The sequence below is a fragment of the Anser anser genome (assembly GCF_964211835.1).
Source record: "Anser anser genome assembly, chromosome: 15".
Classification (NCBI taxonomy): domain Eukaryota; kingdom Metazoa; phylum Chordata; class Aves; order Anseriformes; family Anatidae; genus Anser; species Anser anser.
The window spans coordinates 9,126,218-9,145,052 of record NC_139736.1 but is presented as its reverse complement, the minus strand read 5'-3'; the positions used below and the strand labels follow the sequence as shown (position 1 = coordinate 9,145,052).

The 18,835-nt window shown below is 45.3% G+C and overlaps 1 protein-coding gene across 19 annotated transcripts in view; it reads right to left on the bottom strand.

Annotated features, from left to right (window-relative positions):
• The window catches only part of LOC310882027 (uncharacterized protein), a 169,031-nt gene that overhangs the window by 60,447 nt on the left and 89,749 nt on the right, over positions 1-18,835 (bottom strand). For 13 of the 19 annotated variants that reach the window (XR_014572764.1, XR_014572765.1, XR_014572766.1 and 10 more), the window contains one exon: positions 8,876-8,972. Coding sequence is in view for 1 of the 19 variants with exons in the window: in XM_083800142.1 (XP_083656268.1) it covers positions 8,876-8,972 (97 nt within the window). In the remaining 18 variants the exon portion in view is untranslated. The other 6 variants (XR_014572767.1, XR_014572768.1, XR_014572781.1 and 3 more) reach the window with 6 other exon arrangements.

Below are 18,835 nucleotides of genomic sequence, written 5' to 3'. Positions count from 1 at the left end.
AGCTCAGCAAGTGCACGCATACAAAACACTCATTTAGCAAGAGCTGCTGACAGCTTCTGAACATGACACAGTATCTCCTGGCTCTGTAACTCCGGTGACTCAGTGGAGAGGATCTGAACTTCCTTGTCATTATTAGCTTAATGAGAATACCTTAGTGAGTTTTTCTCTCTCCAGTTTAGAGAGATACGTTTGGCAATGGCTGAGTCCAGCCAATGGCTGGAAACCAACCAGCTTGCTGCAATAGAGATATGGTAGAAGAGAAGTGCTCTGATGACTACACATTGCTCAACAAACTGCTTTCAGTGATACAGAGAACTACTGGGGCAAGAAATAAGGGAACAGGGTTTGAAAATAGCAGGAAAGAACATTTAAAGTGTAACATTCAGAGCTGCAAAATGCTTGTCCATCTGTGCACAGCAATCTATGTCTAAACTTTTCTTCTCTGCTGAAGCTGTTACACATTTAGTGGAAGTACTGAATTTTAGGGGCAGTTTCAGCCTCACTGAACTGACATTTCTCATGCCTTGGTAGTGGATTCAGGACAGAAATAGAGATGACTTCCCATCCTATTCATTCTCATTATGAACCTTCTCTCCCTTCTGCAATCAACATACACATACATGCTTACAAAAAAGCATACATCTCATTACAGTTTCCAAAACTGCTCGCTGGACTGTTAGAGATGCCAGTGTGGATTAAGTCTCTCGAGAGAGATCCTCTAATAGCTTTGGAAGCTTTAAAAGCTTTGTATATTCTATTACATTTATTATTATTTGAGCAAAGTTGTCAGAATGAGATGTTTTGCTCCAGCTTTAGTCTCCTTGCCCAAACAGAAATCATCTTACCAGCCTTTAAAGCACAAGTATTGATCAGCAACACACAAGCTCTAACAAGAGTAACCACCCCACAGCCTATAGTCCCGATCCTATTGTGTGCCTGCTGTGAACAGACCCCTGTACAGCCCCAGTGAGATCGGTAAGACCCCATAAAGCCATGTGGGTTTTGCCATGCAGATCAGATTAAGAGCTCAAGGCCTGGTAATATCCTCACTTAAATCACCCATAATGTGCTACACCATCTACTATGAAGAGAGCAGGAGAGATAATGGTTTATAGCCTCCACTTTACATACAAATTCAGCTGTACATCTGTCCAATAGTCTCTTAAACTATTTCCAAAGGGCTTTGGTAAAATATGTTATTCTAATTGTTAATCATCAGAACATCACAGCTGAAATGAGAAAAACACTGAGAAATACCTTAAAATACTCATTACAGCTGAAAATGTCTATTTCTGACATGCTTTTGGAGCCAGGAAATCCCTCATGCTTTCCTTTGCCAAATATCACATTCAGTGTCAGTTCCACCATCATTTACATTGAACACTCACCCAGCACAACGCCAATAAAATGCCATCCAAAGCCCCTATTTGCTCTCAACCTGAAAGCACACGAAGGTTTATAAGCAAGGGAAGGTCTGACCTGACCAGCGCCTTTCTCAGGAAACAGCCAACAGCAGGACTCCTGCTCATGCACTATCTTAGGATACCTTTACTGGGAGCCAGCCTTTCGGTGCAATTGGCAATATCTGCACACTCCCTGCAAACCAAACCAGGAGCATAAAGGGGTTAGAAAGTATTTAAGCTTTTAAGCCCCCAGATCTCCCTCTGAAGGTGTCCTGCTCTTCTTTTCTAATTCATTAGAGAATAAATCTGTGATAAGCAAAGTAAATTAGATTCAGTGACATTCTGCTAATTGAGTCATCTTCCCCTGCCTGGCTTGGCTGGGTTTTTAATTACCAGCTAATCTCATCAATATGGTGGATGACTGGCAGCGTGCAGATCACTGCCGTACAACCGCAGCGAAATAGAAAGAGAAGTTCACGGCTCATTGCCTGACCCGGGTCTCTTTTGTCATACACAGGAATAAATTGGGCAGATCTGCCAGTCGTGTAGTGACCTCGAAGTATGGAGAACAAGGAGGATGACGGAAGGCAAACAAACAAGCAAAGCCAGTGGAGCTGCTGGGAAGACCTGCAGCAGCTTCAGGAAGGAGGGAGCAGGAGAGAAAAGGGCTCTGCAAACCCATCCTGCATCCCAATGAAGTCCTAATGCAGCGAGGCCTTGGGGCTGCAGACAGGATGAGTTGTGCAAGACATAGCTACAGTGGTTGTCATTTTCAAACTCAAGCCAAGGCAGCTGGCTAGGCAGCGACACTACCTGCTTTCCTGCTGCCCAGTTAAACTCAGTTGCATGAAGCAAATTTTCAGCGTCACTGAAAACATGACCTGGACATTTCTTTGCTGTGGTTCCCAGCAAGACTGACCCTGCTGTCAGATTTATACTGGTGGATCCCAGTCTGCAGGGATCCAGCCAAGATCTTAAAGCAGGATCAAGGCTTACATTTCCCTGCATCTGTTTCTTTGACATTTATTTTTAGGCATAGCTATAAGACTTAATAGCCTAGGATAGCTTACTGCCTCCAATAAGAGATTTACTTTAAAAATCTCCGGCTGAAAGATGTGCAACCTTTAAATCAAACACTTGATTCATAAAGCACAGACCATAAATATTTCTTACGCTTTATAATTCTCTCAAGCCTCACACCTGCAGTGTTGACATCAGTGGAGTTTTATATCAACTTCAAAGGGGGCAAGCTCAGAGTTTTTATTTTTCCAAAGTATCTTTTAAGCTTAAGCTTCCTATCTATTTTTTATCTGGCAATAGTAGGTTTGTTAGGGTAATGGCCAAAAGCAGCCTTTTTTGAGCAGAAACTCAGTTCCATTTGTCTCTATAATGTAACTGTTAGTGTCTCAGACAGTCTCTGGAAATAGCCAAATAAACGGCTGCCCAGCATAAATATGTTCTGACTGTATAAAGTATTTATAAATCATCCATGTCATCCAGGAGCCCGCTCACTTAGAGCATGCTGTTTCAGGGAACAGCACTGACAGTAAGTGCTAAACGAGTCACAAAAAATGAGCATGGGAGGGATGCAAGCACCATCGCAGTAAAGCCATTAAACATTGGAGTTAATGTCTCTGTTTTAATCCCAGGAAGAAAGGAAAGGTTTTTAAGCATACACTTAGATCTCTTTTAAAATGCAGTCCTTAGAGAGCCTGTTTGGGCACACACATGCTTTCACAGGAGCAGAGGAAGTAACATTGCTGTAAGAAATAGAATTACTCCCTGCATTTCTCACCAGAAAAGCCAGCAGAGCCAATGCAGCCCCGCATGGAGCATCGAGGGGAAACGGAGGAAGGGAATTGCAATAGCAAGGGTCCTGCCTGCAAACACCACACCCTCTTCTAGTTCACGTTTCAAAGTCCTTTGGAGTCCACTGTGCAAAACCAACGAATATTTAATTCCTAAAGGCCTGGGGTGAGGTGCAATGATTACACCCCTGCCAGCGCTGCCTGATGGCAGCTGGGGGCTGCCCGGGGGTGTGATGGCCGGGGAGAGGCACTGGCAGGGACGCAGCTTCAGCACTGCAGGAGCAACTCAGTGTCCTACAACAAAGCCCTGCAATGCAAAGCTTTGTGCTTGGACTGTGTCCATCTGAGAGGGGTTAGTCCTCAACTGCCTGTTCAGCAAAACTGGTCTTTATGTTCTGCCTGCAAACACCCACCAAAGCATTCCCAGCACCCAGCCAGCCGTTTCCTTGGCTGACTTAAAACCAACCTGAGCACCTGCATAGATACCTCTGAATCCCCCCTGCTTCTCTGTAGGGCAGAGCTTAAAAGGAACTATATACTTAAGTAACTGCATAGATTTTTCTTAAACTACGTAGCCAAAGGCTGCAGACAGAGATGGATTCCCAGGGGCCAGGGAATCGCTGGCTGCATCTACTCTGCCCAAGCTGGATTGATGACTGCCAGCCTTAGATAGGAAACCCAGCAGACAGCGATGTCTCCCAAGCTGACAACAATGCAGGGGGAACAGGAAATAAAATATCAATGGCTCAAGTTAATTCTACCAACCCTCCCTCCCAAATAAAACAAAAACCCCATGTGAATATTTGCTGGGCAGCCAAGTCCCTGAGCTGGTGATCAGAGGTTGGTTCTCATGAAACGAGGCTATTGACTTCTGTGGAAAATGACTGCTCCAGGAAAATTCAAGATGAGACATCACACTTGGCCTTTCCTAGGCACTTGAACAACTCACCAGAAGAGCATTCAGATACTTTCTCAACCTATTTTGCTTCCTACAGAAGGAAGGAGGAAGTGCTACAGCCAGCTCCTGGCACACGTGCGCTGTTTTCTTCTCATCTGCTGTGAAAGCAAATTGACCTCAGCTGTTTGCTGCAATAAATCTTTTCCCATTTTCTCCTTCCTTCATTCTTTTCTGTTTAAAGTTATTTTTACATTAGACTTAAATACATTATACTCATTTTTCTAGGAGCCCTGACACGTTGTTAAATGACCATGAATCTATTTTAGTTGCACCTTAATTTATTAACTCCACTGCCTGCCTCCAGTGTTGGTGCCTCTATTGTAGGATCATAGGAGGTTTGGGTTGATTATCCCTCTAACTATTTCATATGCAGAGCCATTATTTCACTCTGCTCCACGCTATTATAATAAAGCAAAAAGCTCTCATTTTTTCATTTCAGCTCACATTGGGGGACTACATACCTTATTAGTTTCTTCTAAGTTCTTATATTCCGTGTGTTGTGTAGTGCAGTCAGAATACAGATGTGTTCTGCCTTAAAAGCTGCTTTGCAGAACTTAGTGATGGAGACAACCTGAAGGGAAAGCATTTCTCCTTTTTTTTCCTTCCTTTTTTTTTTTTTTTTTTTAAATCAGGTGAACCAGTGAATTTTAACTCCTCTGGCTCCTTTCCCTATCAGTGCCACCATGCCGCCGTCCCATCTCCTTAGAGACATGTAATTTTCAACCTGCCCACTGATACAGCCCTGCCCACCGCTGGGATATTGGTATCAATTCCTAGCTGCCACTTGGTCTCCAAAACGCTTCTAACCCCATAGTGGACCTCAGCATCTGTTGCTCTACAAAGCCCAAGTGAGCAAAGCAGCAGCACCGCCTGCCAGCTCCCAGCCGTGCCTGGAAGGGGATGTCCCCAGCCCATCAACCAAGACTGATCCCATGAAGGCCCAAAGCTGGTCCTATCCCACTCCCCAGGTGTTTTGTCCTCCCTAAAAGAGCAGACATGGTTTCTCCGAAGAAAATAATCTTGCCCCTTTTCAGCAGCTCCATTTGCACGCTGATTTTTCTTTGCCTTGATCAGCCAGTTTCACTCGAGCTGCTCTTCAGTCTTTGACTCCCACCGCTGTTTGCAGCCCTACTGAATTTGCTAAGTGGACTCAAGTGGCCACAAGTGTCTGATTAGCGCTTGGTGGCCCCCAGACGGCCTCGTGCCACCCAGGGGTGGGTGACCTCAGCTACACCGGGATCGGAGCACAAGGCAGCACGTGCACCACAATGCCCCTGGGCTGCCTGCAAAGAGCAGCCCCTCCTGCGTGCCGGAGTATCTATTGATTTTTCCTGCTGTTCTCGGGGGAACTCACAAGAAGAAAATGATTTTCTTTTAAGTTCAAGCGCAGGAGTCTGCCTTGCTAAAGGGCTTATCTTCACATAGAAGTTTTACCGATTCAGCTTGAGTTGCATAATTAAAGTCGTGCAACCCCCCATAGTGTGGAAAATCCTATAAAAATGCTTTATATGGAGATAGCTGCATGAATTTAAAGCACTCTCCTCCCAGTATAAATACCACCCTCCATGAGAGCCACTACAAATATAGTTACTGTCCAAAAGCATACATCAAGGAATTTTACAACTCTTCTGTGATCTATGTCACTGTACAGCACCGAGCAGCATATAGAGCTCAAGCCTTCCAAACACAGCAGATGAATCTTTAAAATCTCAGGAGGAAAAAAAAGATCTATATTTTATATCATATATTTATATTTTATATTGAGCGTTAATTTAAGTGCCAGTTATTTCTCCTTGGATTTCTAGCTTCAGTTCAAATGGGTTCTGATATATTCATTACAATTCAGTCTGTTTATTTAGCATTAGAGCTAGCTGAACTATTCATTACTCATTTAGCCTACTTATTTATTTTTATTTATTTATGGTAAGTGAATCTTCACCAAATAAATCCTAGCTCTCCTCCTACAGTGTTCAGACTAGCGGCATTCCCTGGAGACCTTGGGAGAATGATTATTCAGACCCATGGTCTATTCACATGTATCAATTCCCCATTTATTCTCTGTGGTGTGTACCTGAATGCCTGAGCATTCGCGATGCCTCCTAGGAGTTCCTGCAAACCTGTTTCCGGGACCAAACATTATTTCCCATTGAGCTGTGCTAAAACAAACAAGCAAACAAACAAGCAATAATTTAAAAAAAAGAAAAAAAAAAACGCAATCCTCGCTCTGACACCCTGCCTGAGCACTCCAACCATCAGTGTGACACAGTGCCGTGTATTTTGGTGAACGGCAACAAGTAGCTCTCATCCACAGCAAGCTGGCTAATCCACACCACTAATGTAGATTCCCATTTGCATGCTCAAGCTCATTCTCTCCTTGCTTCTTTCAAAGATAGAAAGAGCAGAATATTTTGCTGAGATTGTAGATATCTTAGTAAGAGTGGGCAATATCTCAGGTTACCTCACAGTACACACTAGCAAGGATATAAATAACTGAACCTTTGCCATCATTACTGAAAGAAAAAAAAAAAGGACCAGAGAACATCATGTGCTGCAGCATCCTTATTTTCTGGAGCTGACTGTTCACTCCTCCAGAGTTCACTGCCTCAGTCTGCTCTGGTCTGCATTATATATTGCCATGTTTATTTTCAACCACTTTAAAACGCGCTGCTGGATGGATGCTTGCACACACCACTCGGCGAGATTTGAGAGGGCAGCCAGGTACAAGCTACAGTTCATTCCTCTAACAAACAGCCCTACACACCGTGCTCGTTCTGCAGGAGGTTAGGACGCTTCCTAGGGCGTTACTTTCTCCTGTGCCACATGCCCAGCTCTTAATGCCCTAACGCAGCAAGAACAGACAATGCTGCTGACCCTAAAAGCTCCCTGCAAACCTCTTACACACCACAGCTTGTGAAGCATACGCCCCAGAGAACCACGGGGAAGCTCTCAAGCTGTCATCTCTGTGAAAAGGAGATTCCCACAGCGATCCTGGTGCTTTGCTGCAGATAGAACAGTGCTGAACACAGGGCGAGGGAGACCACCAACCTTGCCCACAGCAGCCTTTGCTGCTTTGCTTCCCCTCAAACCGGCAGTTCAGATTTCCCAGCAGCAGTGGGTATTTTTCACTTTTAGTTTCTCTCTTTCAGCACTACCTATATATTTCATTTTTTACCCCTGCTATAACCAGGAAAAAACAAAGTGAACACCAGCATCTGACACCAAGAATAGAAATCCTGCTCATCTTTCAATTCCTGCCTTAGCGGAAGTGAAATGTTCTCGAAACATGGTTTTGGGCAGGAGGGCATTCTCAGCTCTAGGCGTACTCTGTGCAGAGGTTCTCATTGCCCGGAGACATCCTCAAAACTCCTCCTCATTGATTCAGTCCCTGACCTTTCAGTGAACCGACTCCCGAATTTAAAAACACCAAAGACTTGAATATGCTTAACACAATAACGAGTACTTTCCCCAGCTGTTATCACAGCAAAATCTTTTCCATTTATTTACCCCTAACTCATTCCTTTAGCTGACCACCAAAAAGCCAAGAGTGTTCAGCTTCCACCCTGTTTGACTTCCCTTTCAGGGCTAAGAGTGATAATACATGAGATGATGCATCAATTTTCAATTTAAAATCAGTAAATGTTCTGTTTGCTTTCAGGTTGTTAGTTCATTCATCTTCTGCTGCAACAATAATATAATATTCATCTGAAGGATAATCCTGTGCAACTCAGGCTGCCATCACCCCCACATATCACACTGGTGCCCAAAGAGGCAGCGGTTTCTGCAGGGCTCTGACTCTGAGCACTGCAGGACCCTGGGCATCAGCCCGTCTCCGTGGGACCCCAGAGCTGCTCTCACACCTGCACCACCAGCATGCCAGGTCACCTACCCATCCGGAGACATTGAACGGGCAGCTTGTGCTCCATGTGAATCCAACGGTCACAGGTTAATTTGAGATCTTCCAACAGATAATCTCAGGGTGTTTTGTTCCTTGCCAGTCCTAATCTGTTTTATCACATACTCTGCGAGCTCTGCCAAAGCTTCCAGCTGGACCCTTCAACCTGTCACTCACCAGTTCTGCGGCAGCCCCAAATGTCTTCCAGATCCTTCAGTTAAAGTCTGCCTCTCTGAAGTACGCCACGTTAGCAGAGCAGTACTGAGACATCTTCAATACACCGACCCAGACCATCCTCCATGTTCCCCAACCACCACCAAGTAAGTATGTGAAGTGCATCAAGGCTATCACCCTGAGAAACAGCACCTCTGGCTGTCTGGCTTTCCAGAGGTGCTCTGCACATACAAATGCAGAGAGAAATACTGTTCAATCCTTTTCCAGCTGCCTTCAAGACTTAGCAGAGCTTTTGGCAACTCTGTTCCTCCATTCAGACTATTAACTTTTCCTTCATGGCACCATACACTTATTCAACATTTACTCAGGGCCCAACATATTCGAAAAATCTTTTATTTCATTTTCCACCTGACAATGCCCCCACGCTATACATTGTGCTACCATTCCCAATAGCGTAAGGGGACTCAGCGGCAGCTCAGAGCAACCTCAGTATTTATGACACCTCTTGGCTGCAGGAGGAGCCTCCTCCCAGCCCTCAGCTCACAAAGTCTCTTCTAATGACCAGCCTCCCTTTGCAATCAGCAACCATTCAGCCCCCCACCTAAGGCACATGCCCCAGCGATCGCCGCTCTGCACTTACTCATCACAGATGTCCTGCAGAGCTGGCCCAGAGGCGCACCTCGGTCGTGTTTCTAGGAACTCCATGCATTCACATTCTGATGGAGGACTAACAGGTCCTGTGGGAAAAAAATGCAAAACTATTACAATCTGAAATTATAAAAGCCAAAATAAACTAATTTTCATTCTAAAAATCACTTTCTTTTCCTTACTCTTTACTTCAAAATAATGGGAAATGGCTCATCATGCTTACAGACTGCATTACTCAACAAGGTGCTGAGAGTTTCCACCTGCAGTAAAAGCCTGATGGGTCTGTGGCAGATACCTCCACTTGCACTCTCCAAATCGCATGCTTTAGCTCACAGGCTGCAGCATTAAGGCAGAGCTGTGAGTCATCTCCAGAAGACTTTCACGAAATGGTTGAACTCGCCTGTTGATCATCTTGAACTCAAAGCCATGGCTCTGGGGTCGGTCCTCCCCTTCTCCTAACCAGCGTGTGGCTGGGACACGGTGACTCATGGTGAAGTCAAGAGGGTTCAGTCCACCACTTTTCCTTTGGTAGGAAATGATTCAAGATTTCCTGCTACTTTTTGTGTACTTTTTAAAAGCATGTCTTTTAACATTGGCTTTTATAGTGATGTTTCCGATCCTCTTCACCCCACAGGGTTTCAGATCACAGATGGTCAGGGTTAAGCACTGAGCAAAGCAATTCTGGTCATCAAAGGACAGTGTGAGAACATGCTTTGTCAGAAAACAGTAGTGTTCAGAAAGGCTCTCACAGCATTCACGAGCGTGCAACACTTCCCTGCTTCAATCTGCTGCTGCCTGTGATCCTTTTCACTTCCCCCACATAGCTTCACTGGCACTGTGCATGTTTTGGGTGACCTCTACATCAGTACCGCAATTAAATAAACCCCATCGTTAATATTGAATAAACCCAATATCTTTATGCTACCTGCCTATCCAACATGATTACCCAAGGCTTTCTGTCCTAAGGACACGATGACAAGCATATTAGGTCTGGCAACTAGCTCTGGTGCCATTGTCCTGCACCACATAGGGTCTCCCTTCCCCCAGAGCACCTCTGAGAAATTCCTGCTTGCTTTGATTCCATCAGAAAACAACCTGGTACATTCTTCTATAGCAACATATGGAGACCCATGCCTGCTAGGAACAACATGACCCTCTAACACAGCCAAGCCGAAGAGCTTATGTAGCTTTAAAGACATGTCGAAAATCTTCTAAGATTAACAAAGGACCCCAAGATGAGCAATTTTAGTGGGAAAAGCATGATATTTCTTTGCAGGCAACTTCTTCCTGAAGAAAAAAAAAAAGGAGAAAAAAAATCTAATTTCAGATTGCATTTGCCAGATGTAAATTTGGTATAAAGTTGAATTCAGCTTTGTCTAAAAGATGAGCCTTCAAGATTCATACAAATATTTGTGTCCTCCTAACACAGCAGTAAAACTCCAAGCAAATCCACACTCTCTCCAACCTCAGGATTCCTTAGCAAGAGGAGAAATTTTTTATTTTGATTTTTCAGTTTCATCTGTAACTTGGGAAGGACAAAAGTCTCTCGCTGTACACAGTGACCAGGTCACAGATGGGCCTTTGTTTGTGGCAGGGGATGCTGGAGGGGCTTTGCGAAAGGCCCAAAGTCTTGAATAATGCAGGAAGTGAAAAGTGATTTAAACAAAAATAGTTTCTGACTAAGCCTTCTTACAGATACTCACTATCCATGTCGTGTAAAGAAACTAATTCTAGTTAAACAGAGGTTTTGTCGTGCTTTTCATCATAAGGCCCAACAATGGTACAATTCAAGGGCATACCAGTGAGTGTCATGATCCCTTCAGTTCCCGGGGCAGCTGTAATCGCTGCTCCAAGAGGCTCACAACTGGAGCCCTCACAGAGGAGGGCAATGCACATCCACCTTCCCACAGCAATAGTATTGGATAGTTGCAACTAACTAATTGGCAAGAGAGCATGTTGAGATTTTGGTATTGCTAAATCGAAATCTAGCTTGACTTGTACTGACCTGGAAACATTCCCAAGAATTTCCTCCATTCCAGTTAAAACTCTACAGAATTAATTTCACTTTTGGATGTCATATCCTTTATTTCTTCCCATTAAATAATTTGTTTCCAAATTATCTGCCATCCTAGTCTGGGAAATACTTTGAGAGACAACTGTCACAAACTGCTTACAGACTACCACCTACACTGCATCCTGTGGGGCATCTGTTTTGCTTTGTTGTTTAAAGGCTCATTGATGTCCTTCTCTCCATTTATTATATATACCCACACGTGTGTCCCCTTACAGGAAAACAAAAACTAAGAGATACTTTCTTCACACACATGAAGCTGGAATCTCTAACATCAAGAATTACTTGCTTACATCTGTTTTCCCTTCAGGCTTCTTCTAGCTCATCAGTACATTCTGGAATGACAACCCTACATGCAGTTCCAGTCTTGATAAAAAGAACTGGTTAAACTTCAGTGAAAGTGGTGATTTTGGCTGTATTACTGAGTCACTGAAAGAAAAGAAGGTTTGTGATTAAAAGAAATGTTAACATACTCATGAGATCTGGCTTCGGCTCCTGACCCTGCCTGGCTTGTGAACAGGCTGAGACTTCTTCCTGTCAAAGCCTTTGCTTAACGTGCCTGCTTTGTTGCAGAAGCTGCAGACACTGGCAACGTCAATACAGTGCCTGTAGCAAGAAACTTCTCAGAAAGAAGCATACATCAATTCAAATAATCCTAAATGGAAGGCTTAGAAGGAACGACCAGGATCTAGGTTTCCAACAGCTTTAAATTGCTTCTACTCCCATTAATATCTTCCAGTCTGCGGGAAGGCTGACCTCTTTATTGGTTTGATAGTCATGGGGAAATGTTATTCTGAGGTTTACAAAATACACAGGCAAAGGAAGCTGGGGCAAAGGAGGTCTGGAGATCCCAGCTACCGGGGAGATCTGATAGGGCAAATCTGATTAGCACCATGACCAAAACGCTGAGCTCTGCCCCGTCCCCTGTAACCGTTACCCATACAAGCAGCTGCAGCATCACTGAGAGGACCATGCTTGTCTGCCCAGCACTGCAAGACCTCCCACTTCTTGCAGCGAAGAAAAAGTGCCGCGGTTTTGGTTTGCAGCTTTTTATTTTCAGTGTCTGAAGCCCATCTTTCTTACTGGATGCTGACAGTGATAAGGAACAATGCTCCTGGCATCTCATCGGCTGTTGTATCGTGGTAAAAATGTTTGATCACACCCACCGCTCCTCCAGGGAGGCTACTGCTTCATTTTTGCCTTACTGAACATCCAGTTGAAGAACATGGGATTACACGACCGTGTTCAGCAAATCCTGTTGACAGCCACTCACAGAGGTTCAGACCTCTCTCCCCAGGATGCCACCACAAGCCATCATGTCCTTGTGCTGGGGAAGTCTCCGGTGCAAGGCAGAGAACTGATGAGAAAGAGCAAAATCTGTCCTTTGGAAATTCTGAGGCTTCAAAATTTGGCTGTGACTTGAAACATAAGAGACACTGGTGAAATGAAGGTCAAAAAGATGACAACGTGATGACAAGGTCACATGTATTTTGGGGAATTTTAATGCTTTCCTTTTGACTCTTATCTGACATGTGGTGAACTCTAAAATATTGGCAACGTTGCAATCTATAGCTCTCCAGCCCATCCCAGATCCGTAGGCGGGACTTGGCTGGAAGTTTTGGGAAGGGCTGCAGGATGGCGGCCAAGTGATAGAAACACCTAACCAGCCACGTCTGAAGGACGTTTCCCAGCCCTTCACATGCATGTCTGATCACACGACAGGGAAAAGTGCTGCTTAAAGCTCTCAGCTACTCCAGGATGAGCAGCCAAGACTACACCAACAAAAGAGAAATCGCTACGCACTTCATTTGGCTCCTGTTCTCTATGGCAAGGGACTTGATCCAGGCAAGAATTAATCTGAGAAGTCTTTGATCTCATGTCTCATGTGCTGGTAGAGGTGAGTAGAGGGGTACCTCCAGTTTCACTTGGAAAAACAGATAATCTCTCAGAGAAATACACTGAAACTGAAAGCTGTGATCCCAATTCAAAGTTTGAACATTTCCTGTCCCGTCACAGTGCCTAGCTAAGTCACACTGGCACCCTACAGAAAACCAACAAAATTCAACTCTTCTTTTGCTTTACACGCCCTTCAGGTTGTTTCCATTCCTGTAATTTGTCATGCCTGTATCATCTATGTCTGCACTTTAAATAAGAACAGGGAGCTAGAATTAGTGAGTTTTAGCTAATGACTTTAATTGGTGTTGAATAGCTAGCTTTGAAAAGCCTCCTTTTTGACCTCTACCCTGAGAGCTGAAGTGTTTATCATGGAGCTTAGCTGCAGCTTTGCAGTGCTGTAAATGAGCGTTATATTCCTAGGTGCTGCTTCTCAGTGGCATCCCTAAAGGAGACACCACATGAGCAGGACACCGGCATTACAGTACCTGCACACCGAGACCAACGGCACCTACATGGCATCGACCTCCGAGCTGAGGACTTCACCTGCTACGACCAGAAGCAGGCAGGAGGGTGGGTAACGCTGCCTGCTGTACGACGTCAGCGTAACCACACAAATTATTTCATGCTTCCAGGACTGGTCAAGAGTAGGGGACCTGTGAGACCCCAATACAATTACAAACGAGAAACAGGATGGTGAAATTCCACTAAATCTTCTGCTCGTTCACTTCAAGTAACCTAACAGGCAAAAATTTCAAAACCATCTAAAAAGATACATTCTGCAAAATCTTCAGGTGGTATCTAGCGTCCAGCACGTGACTTGTAGCTGCCTCAGGTGATGAACGCGCAGCCATGCGGCTCTCGAAGCATCTGAGATGGCAGCACTGTAACGCAGCACAAAGCCATAATGCACCGCGTAGGTGAACGCTTGGCAGAGGAGCGAGGCAGTGTTTGATAAACACTGCCTCTGACAGACAATCCCATCACAACTGGGGCTTAGAGGTTTGTTTCAAAATGAGACTCAGAGCCATAACACAAAAAACCCACAACCTCTGAGTAATAGCACTTTGCAGGATGGTATAAGGAAGAATTGCTTTATTAACAAGTAAAAAAAAAAAAAAAAAAAGCAGCAGCTCAGCCAGATGTTATTTGGAAGGCTTGACCTGACAATTGATATATTGATACCTAGTTATTGCCAAAGCAGGAGAACTCAAGGAGATGCATCTCTCTCACATGCAAATAAATCAAACGGCTCCCGCAGTGACACCCCGAGCACTGCCTTGCATACAAGTAGCAAAGGCAGAAGGCTCAGGGAAGATGCAACAGCACACCGCACTGCCCAGCCAACGAGCAAAACAGAGCACACAGGAATCCACGAGGAGAGCATGCAGCAAGCGAGGCAGCTGAGGTGGCTCTTTGGCCGTCAAGGAGCAGCACTGAGTCACCGAGAGGGAAGGACAAGCGAATGATGTCACAACAAAAAAAAAGAAATCCATGTCTGAGGTTAATGATACACTTCTGTGTGGGATGAGCCAAAGGAATATTGCTAATTGGCCAGCACTGCTGCAGTGTTAATTAATTTGGGATCTAGTAGTAGAGTAAAATAACCAGATCGTAAATCAGACCAATTAGAGCAGTCAGATAACAAATCTATGCAAGAGAACTTCAGTATTCCATAATAATAATAATAATAACTCCATAAGAGAGAGATGCCATATAAAGATCATGCTAAACGTGTCTGCAGTTGAAAGGCAGAAACGTACTCTTTTAGGGGACCACCAAGGGTTGCCTTGGCGAAAGGATGGTAGCTGGAGAGACCTTCAGGGCACGAGCACAGCCCCTACTTCCGATCTCTGAGCAGTCCAGTATCGCAATTTCATTCTGTTCGTCCCCTACAAGGCCAACAGAGTTGGTGCCAGGGTACAGTGGCAGTTAAAGAAGTGAGGCCAGAGTTACAAACTGACCAGAAGCACCTCGTGCTGATCCAACTGCTTCAACCACCCCCACCCCACCCCATCCCACCCCCCAAAACATGCTGACCCCCAGCAGATGCAGCAGCTTGGTTTTAGGGAAGCGCATTAAGCAAGCCAAAAACTTGTAACGATGCTCCAGACTCAGCTAATATCAATTATTGTGGCTCCACTGACCACAGCAAGGCTCTGGCTCTCTGTTGAGATAACAAGCTGCATACTGCTTGTCTGCCATTAGACACATGGCAATAGTAGACACGAGAAGGACTCATCCAGACTGCAGAGCGTATCAGGCACATCTTGCCTAACGAGAACAAAACAAGGTGCTGGGGATGCAAAGAGGATGGGAACGGGCACAGCAGCGCTCGCACAAAGCCAGAGCCCAAAGCAGCCCCAAAGAACAACAGGGGCCATTTGAAGCAAACAGTTTCTCGCAGTGATCCTAGGCTCATAAAAGCGAAGTAAGGATGGCCTAGGAAAAGCTATCATAAAGAGATAAGGAGTATCAGAAATTCATCGTCTTCTGCCAAAGCAGATAAATTGAGTGCTCAGCTCAAAGCGAAAGCCAATTCAGCCCATGCATTCCACTGCCTAGCCATTTGGCCGTATTTGAGCTTTTGTGGAATATTACCACTGATGGATTTCTGTGCTCATTTGACAAAAGCTGCAGCCACTAGCAAACATCATTACAAGAGCATCATATGCATTTCCTGATGTCCTGTCTGCCAGAATGTCTCCACATAACGGGCATCCCGTTTTTACTTTACACAGAAAACAGTTCCACTGAACATGCTGCGGAGACAGCTGACTGCAACAGCCCTTCTGCTGGAAGAGGATACGGTGGGGAATGACGGAGGCAGGTTGTCCTCCTACTATGATTTACGCTCCACTTTTCTATTAAAGAATAGCTGTCCTTCAAACCTCTTTTCTAGGAGCATTTTCAGGTTTCTTTCTCTAGCCTCCTCTTCAAAGTAACCGGAGAAGGAGCTGGAAGGGTATTTTTCCCCCTGCAGCATCCATCACTGCAGCCACAGGAAATCCTCTGGCTGAATATTTTTGTCTGGAGCAAAAAGTACTCCAGCTTCCAAGCCGATGCCTTAGTAATAATCACAGCATGGTCTATCACGTCTTCCTGACTGCAGACACCTAAAGCACATTATTTTTGTATAACCCTAGCTCTCCAGAAGCGCAGTTCCCACCAGGACAGAAGGCAGCAAAGCAGCAGATCAGAGCGCACTAGCAGGCTGCGCCCCACACAGAGCACGTACCTGCTGCCTGGGAACACGGGTGGGAAAATGCCGCATCTTGTGCAACGAAAGCTTATCCTCCCGGACAGAGCCCTGCAGAGGGCATGTTTCCATAGCTCCCCAGAACACCAATACCAGGAGAAGTCCGCTTGGTGAGAAGCTCTTGACATCAGCTCTTCAGGCTTTGGTCTGCATTAGCGTAACAGTGAGATTGTTTACAGAACCGCCCACTGAAAACGTGCAGGAAAAAGGTGTGATTCCAGAAAAGCACCTCACTCCTATTCTCCAGCTCAGGAAATATTGATTTTCATAGAAAGTAGAATACTTAGCAAGACTGAGATTGCCTGGGGAGTGGGGGATTGGGTATCTTCATCTCCCCTAGTGCCGCACGCCTGACCCTTTAGCTCCAGGCTCCTTCCAGGAGCACTGCAGGGAACGTGACATTGCCTGCGGCAGAGCCGGGCAGGGGTACAGGACACGGGTGTTCATCTGCTGGCCCCTCACCAGCTCTGCTGCCCGCAGAGAAGTGCGGCTCCACTGACTTAGTGCTGCATCATGCGGTCCAACTGCCCCCTCTGCCCCGAAAGCACACGGTCAGTGCCGTCCCACAGGAGCTTTGCTACCCCGGGCCAAACACCTGGCCCACAGCTGTACCTCCTAGGAAGGGAGCAAAGAGCAGCTCTAGCGCAAGGTGCTGCAGCTAAACAGCCTAAAATCTCAAACACCACATCGCAGCTCGGAAGGCCTAAGACTTGGGAAGCAGTGATATGCTCCAAGCCAGCAACACAACGTACACGTTAACGAGGGACCTGCACTACAAAACTCAAATTCAAACACATAATTCCCAAACCCGAAACTTAAGCAAAGGTCCCGATTCATTACTGTGTATGGAACTGTACCACCAAAAAGCCAGCAAGGGCAAGGGCTCCTATTAAACTCACCCTGAGGGGGGGGGAAGCAGACACCCAGGGTGAAGAGAAGCGTGGCTGAGCTGCAGCCGGAGGGATGTGCATTTTTTCAGAGCTTTTAGTAAAGCTTGGAATTTACTTGTGAAAGTATAAAATTCACCGTTCACCTATCACAGCTTAAAAAAAAAAATGTTTAGGCTTCTTCGGAACATACCACATGTGTGCTTTATTGCTGTGATTTAACTCAACCCTTCAGTTAAGGAAGAGGATTTAACAAGTGCAAAATACCTGCTGGAAACTTAGGTACTGGAGCTAGCAAACGTTCCTGCGCTCAGAAGCCACTTGAATTCAGAGAACATGGACATTATTTCCCAATATAACCTCTATAGTCCTCTGTTTCTGCTGCCAAAGAGATAAGGACTTAATTTTGGTTGTTGAAGTTTTATTACCTCTCCCAAAACACTAATTAATAATTTCCCTGCTTATTCTAGCAGAAATCCTAGACAGACTGACGATACTTTCCTTCTACCAGCTTCCTTTGTGTTTTTTTTCCCCTAAGTCAAAAGCCTTTATTTAATACTTTCACATCTTCATCACAAGGAACTTCCACTTCGTCAGCGAAAAGCTCTGCTCTTCTGCCACTAAAAGTGCCTGGCACACAGGGTACAGCCAAGCAGCCTGCGGAGACGCCGTGTGATGGGAGGCTCCCCTCCCTTTCTGAGGGTCCTTCAACATTCCTGGTCCCAGGACAACTACAGGGTTGCAGGTCAGCAGGTTTGAGCCCCAGGAAGAAGAAACAGGCACCAGAGTCTTTTCCCACATATTTTCTCAGCCTAATTTTCAACTGAGGCAATGCCAATTGTCTTTTGTGGCATAGGAGAAACTCAGGTCAGGAGCAGAAGAAACCCATCTCTCCTGTTATAAAGTATCAAGCTCATTACACCTTCAGCACTGCTTAGACATACAACTGTTGGGTGTAAAGGAGTATTTTATCTCCTGCTCTTGAGGCAGGCAGGCTGTAAATAACACTGCTGTTGGCCAAGATGCCCCAGGAACTTTGAGAGCTGATTTAAAAAGTGCAAATCGGGGATTGTGCAGTGCAGGAACCTTCTGCTGAGGCACAACAGAACAAGTTTCCTTTGACAACGTAAGCAGCTGTCACGGAAGGTGCTGCTGCTTCATTGCAGAGCTCTGATGGCACAGGAAGATAAAGAAGAACCAGCACAGCAGCGCTTTGAAATCTAAGGAAAAAGATGTTCAAAGAGACACGAGTTCACCTGAACGTTCAAAAAGCAGAGCTTGGGAAATAAAGAACCTAGAAAAACATGTAACTAATTCCTCTCTTTGCACGTCCACCAAAGGCACGGATGTCACTTCACTTCCACTCCAAAAATCTGTCAGAAGCTGTATGTACACGGGGAGAACAGCAACGCGCAGCACTGTATTCATGCAAAAAGCCTTAAGACAGCTCTGGTTAAGTGTTAAACACTGGTGCTGCCGTGGGATTATGAGCTGCTGTGAACGTGAAGCTTCATTTTAGCAACTGGTGGAAGGAAGGGTTACAGCAGAAATTTCTAGAATACCAGCACACATCTCGTTAATGGCAGACGTTTTTTCCAAAGTGCTGTAAAGACAGGGTCAGGCAGTGAGTGCAGATGATGCACGTGAGGATTGGTAAGGAGCCTGCTTAGCAGCATCACTTCTTTAGGTTAAGACTCCAGTAAAATGGTCATCCCAGGCAACACGAAAACTTACTTTTTAATAGTCTTACAGATCAAGCCACGATTTCCTTCAGTCACAGAGCAACCCCATGGAGGAGCAGGATGACCAGCATCCCTCCCAGTTAATCCGCCCATCGCCACC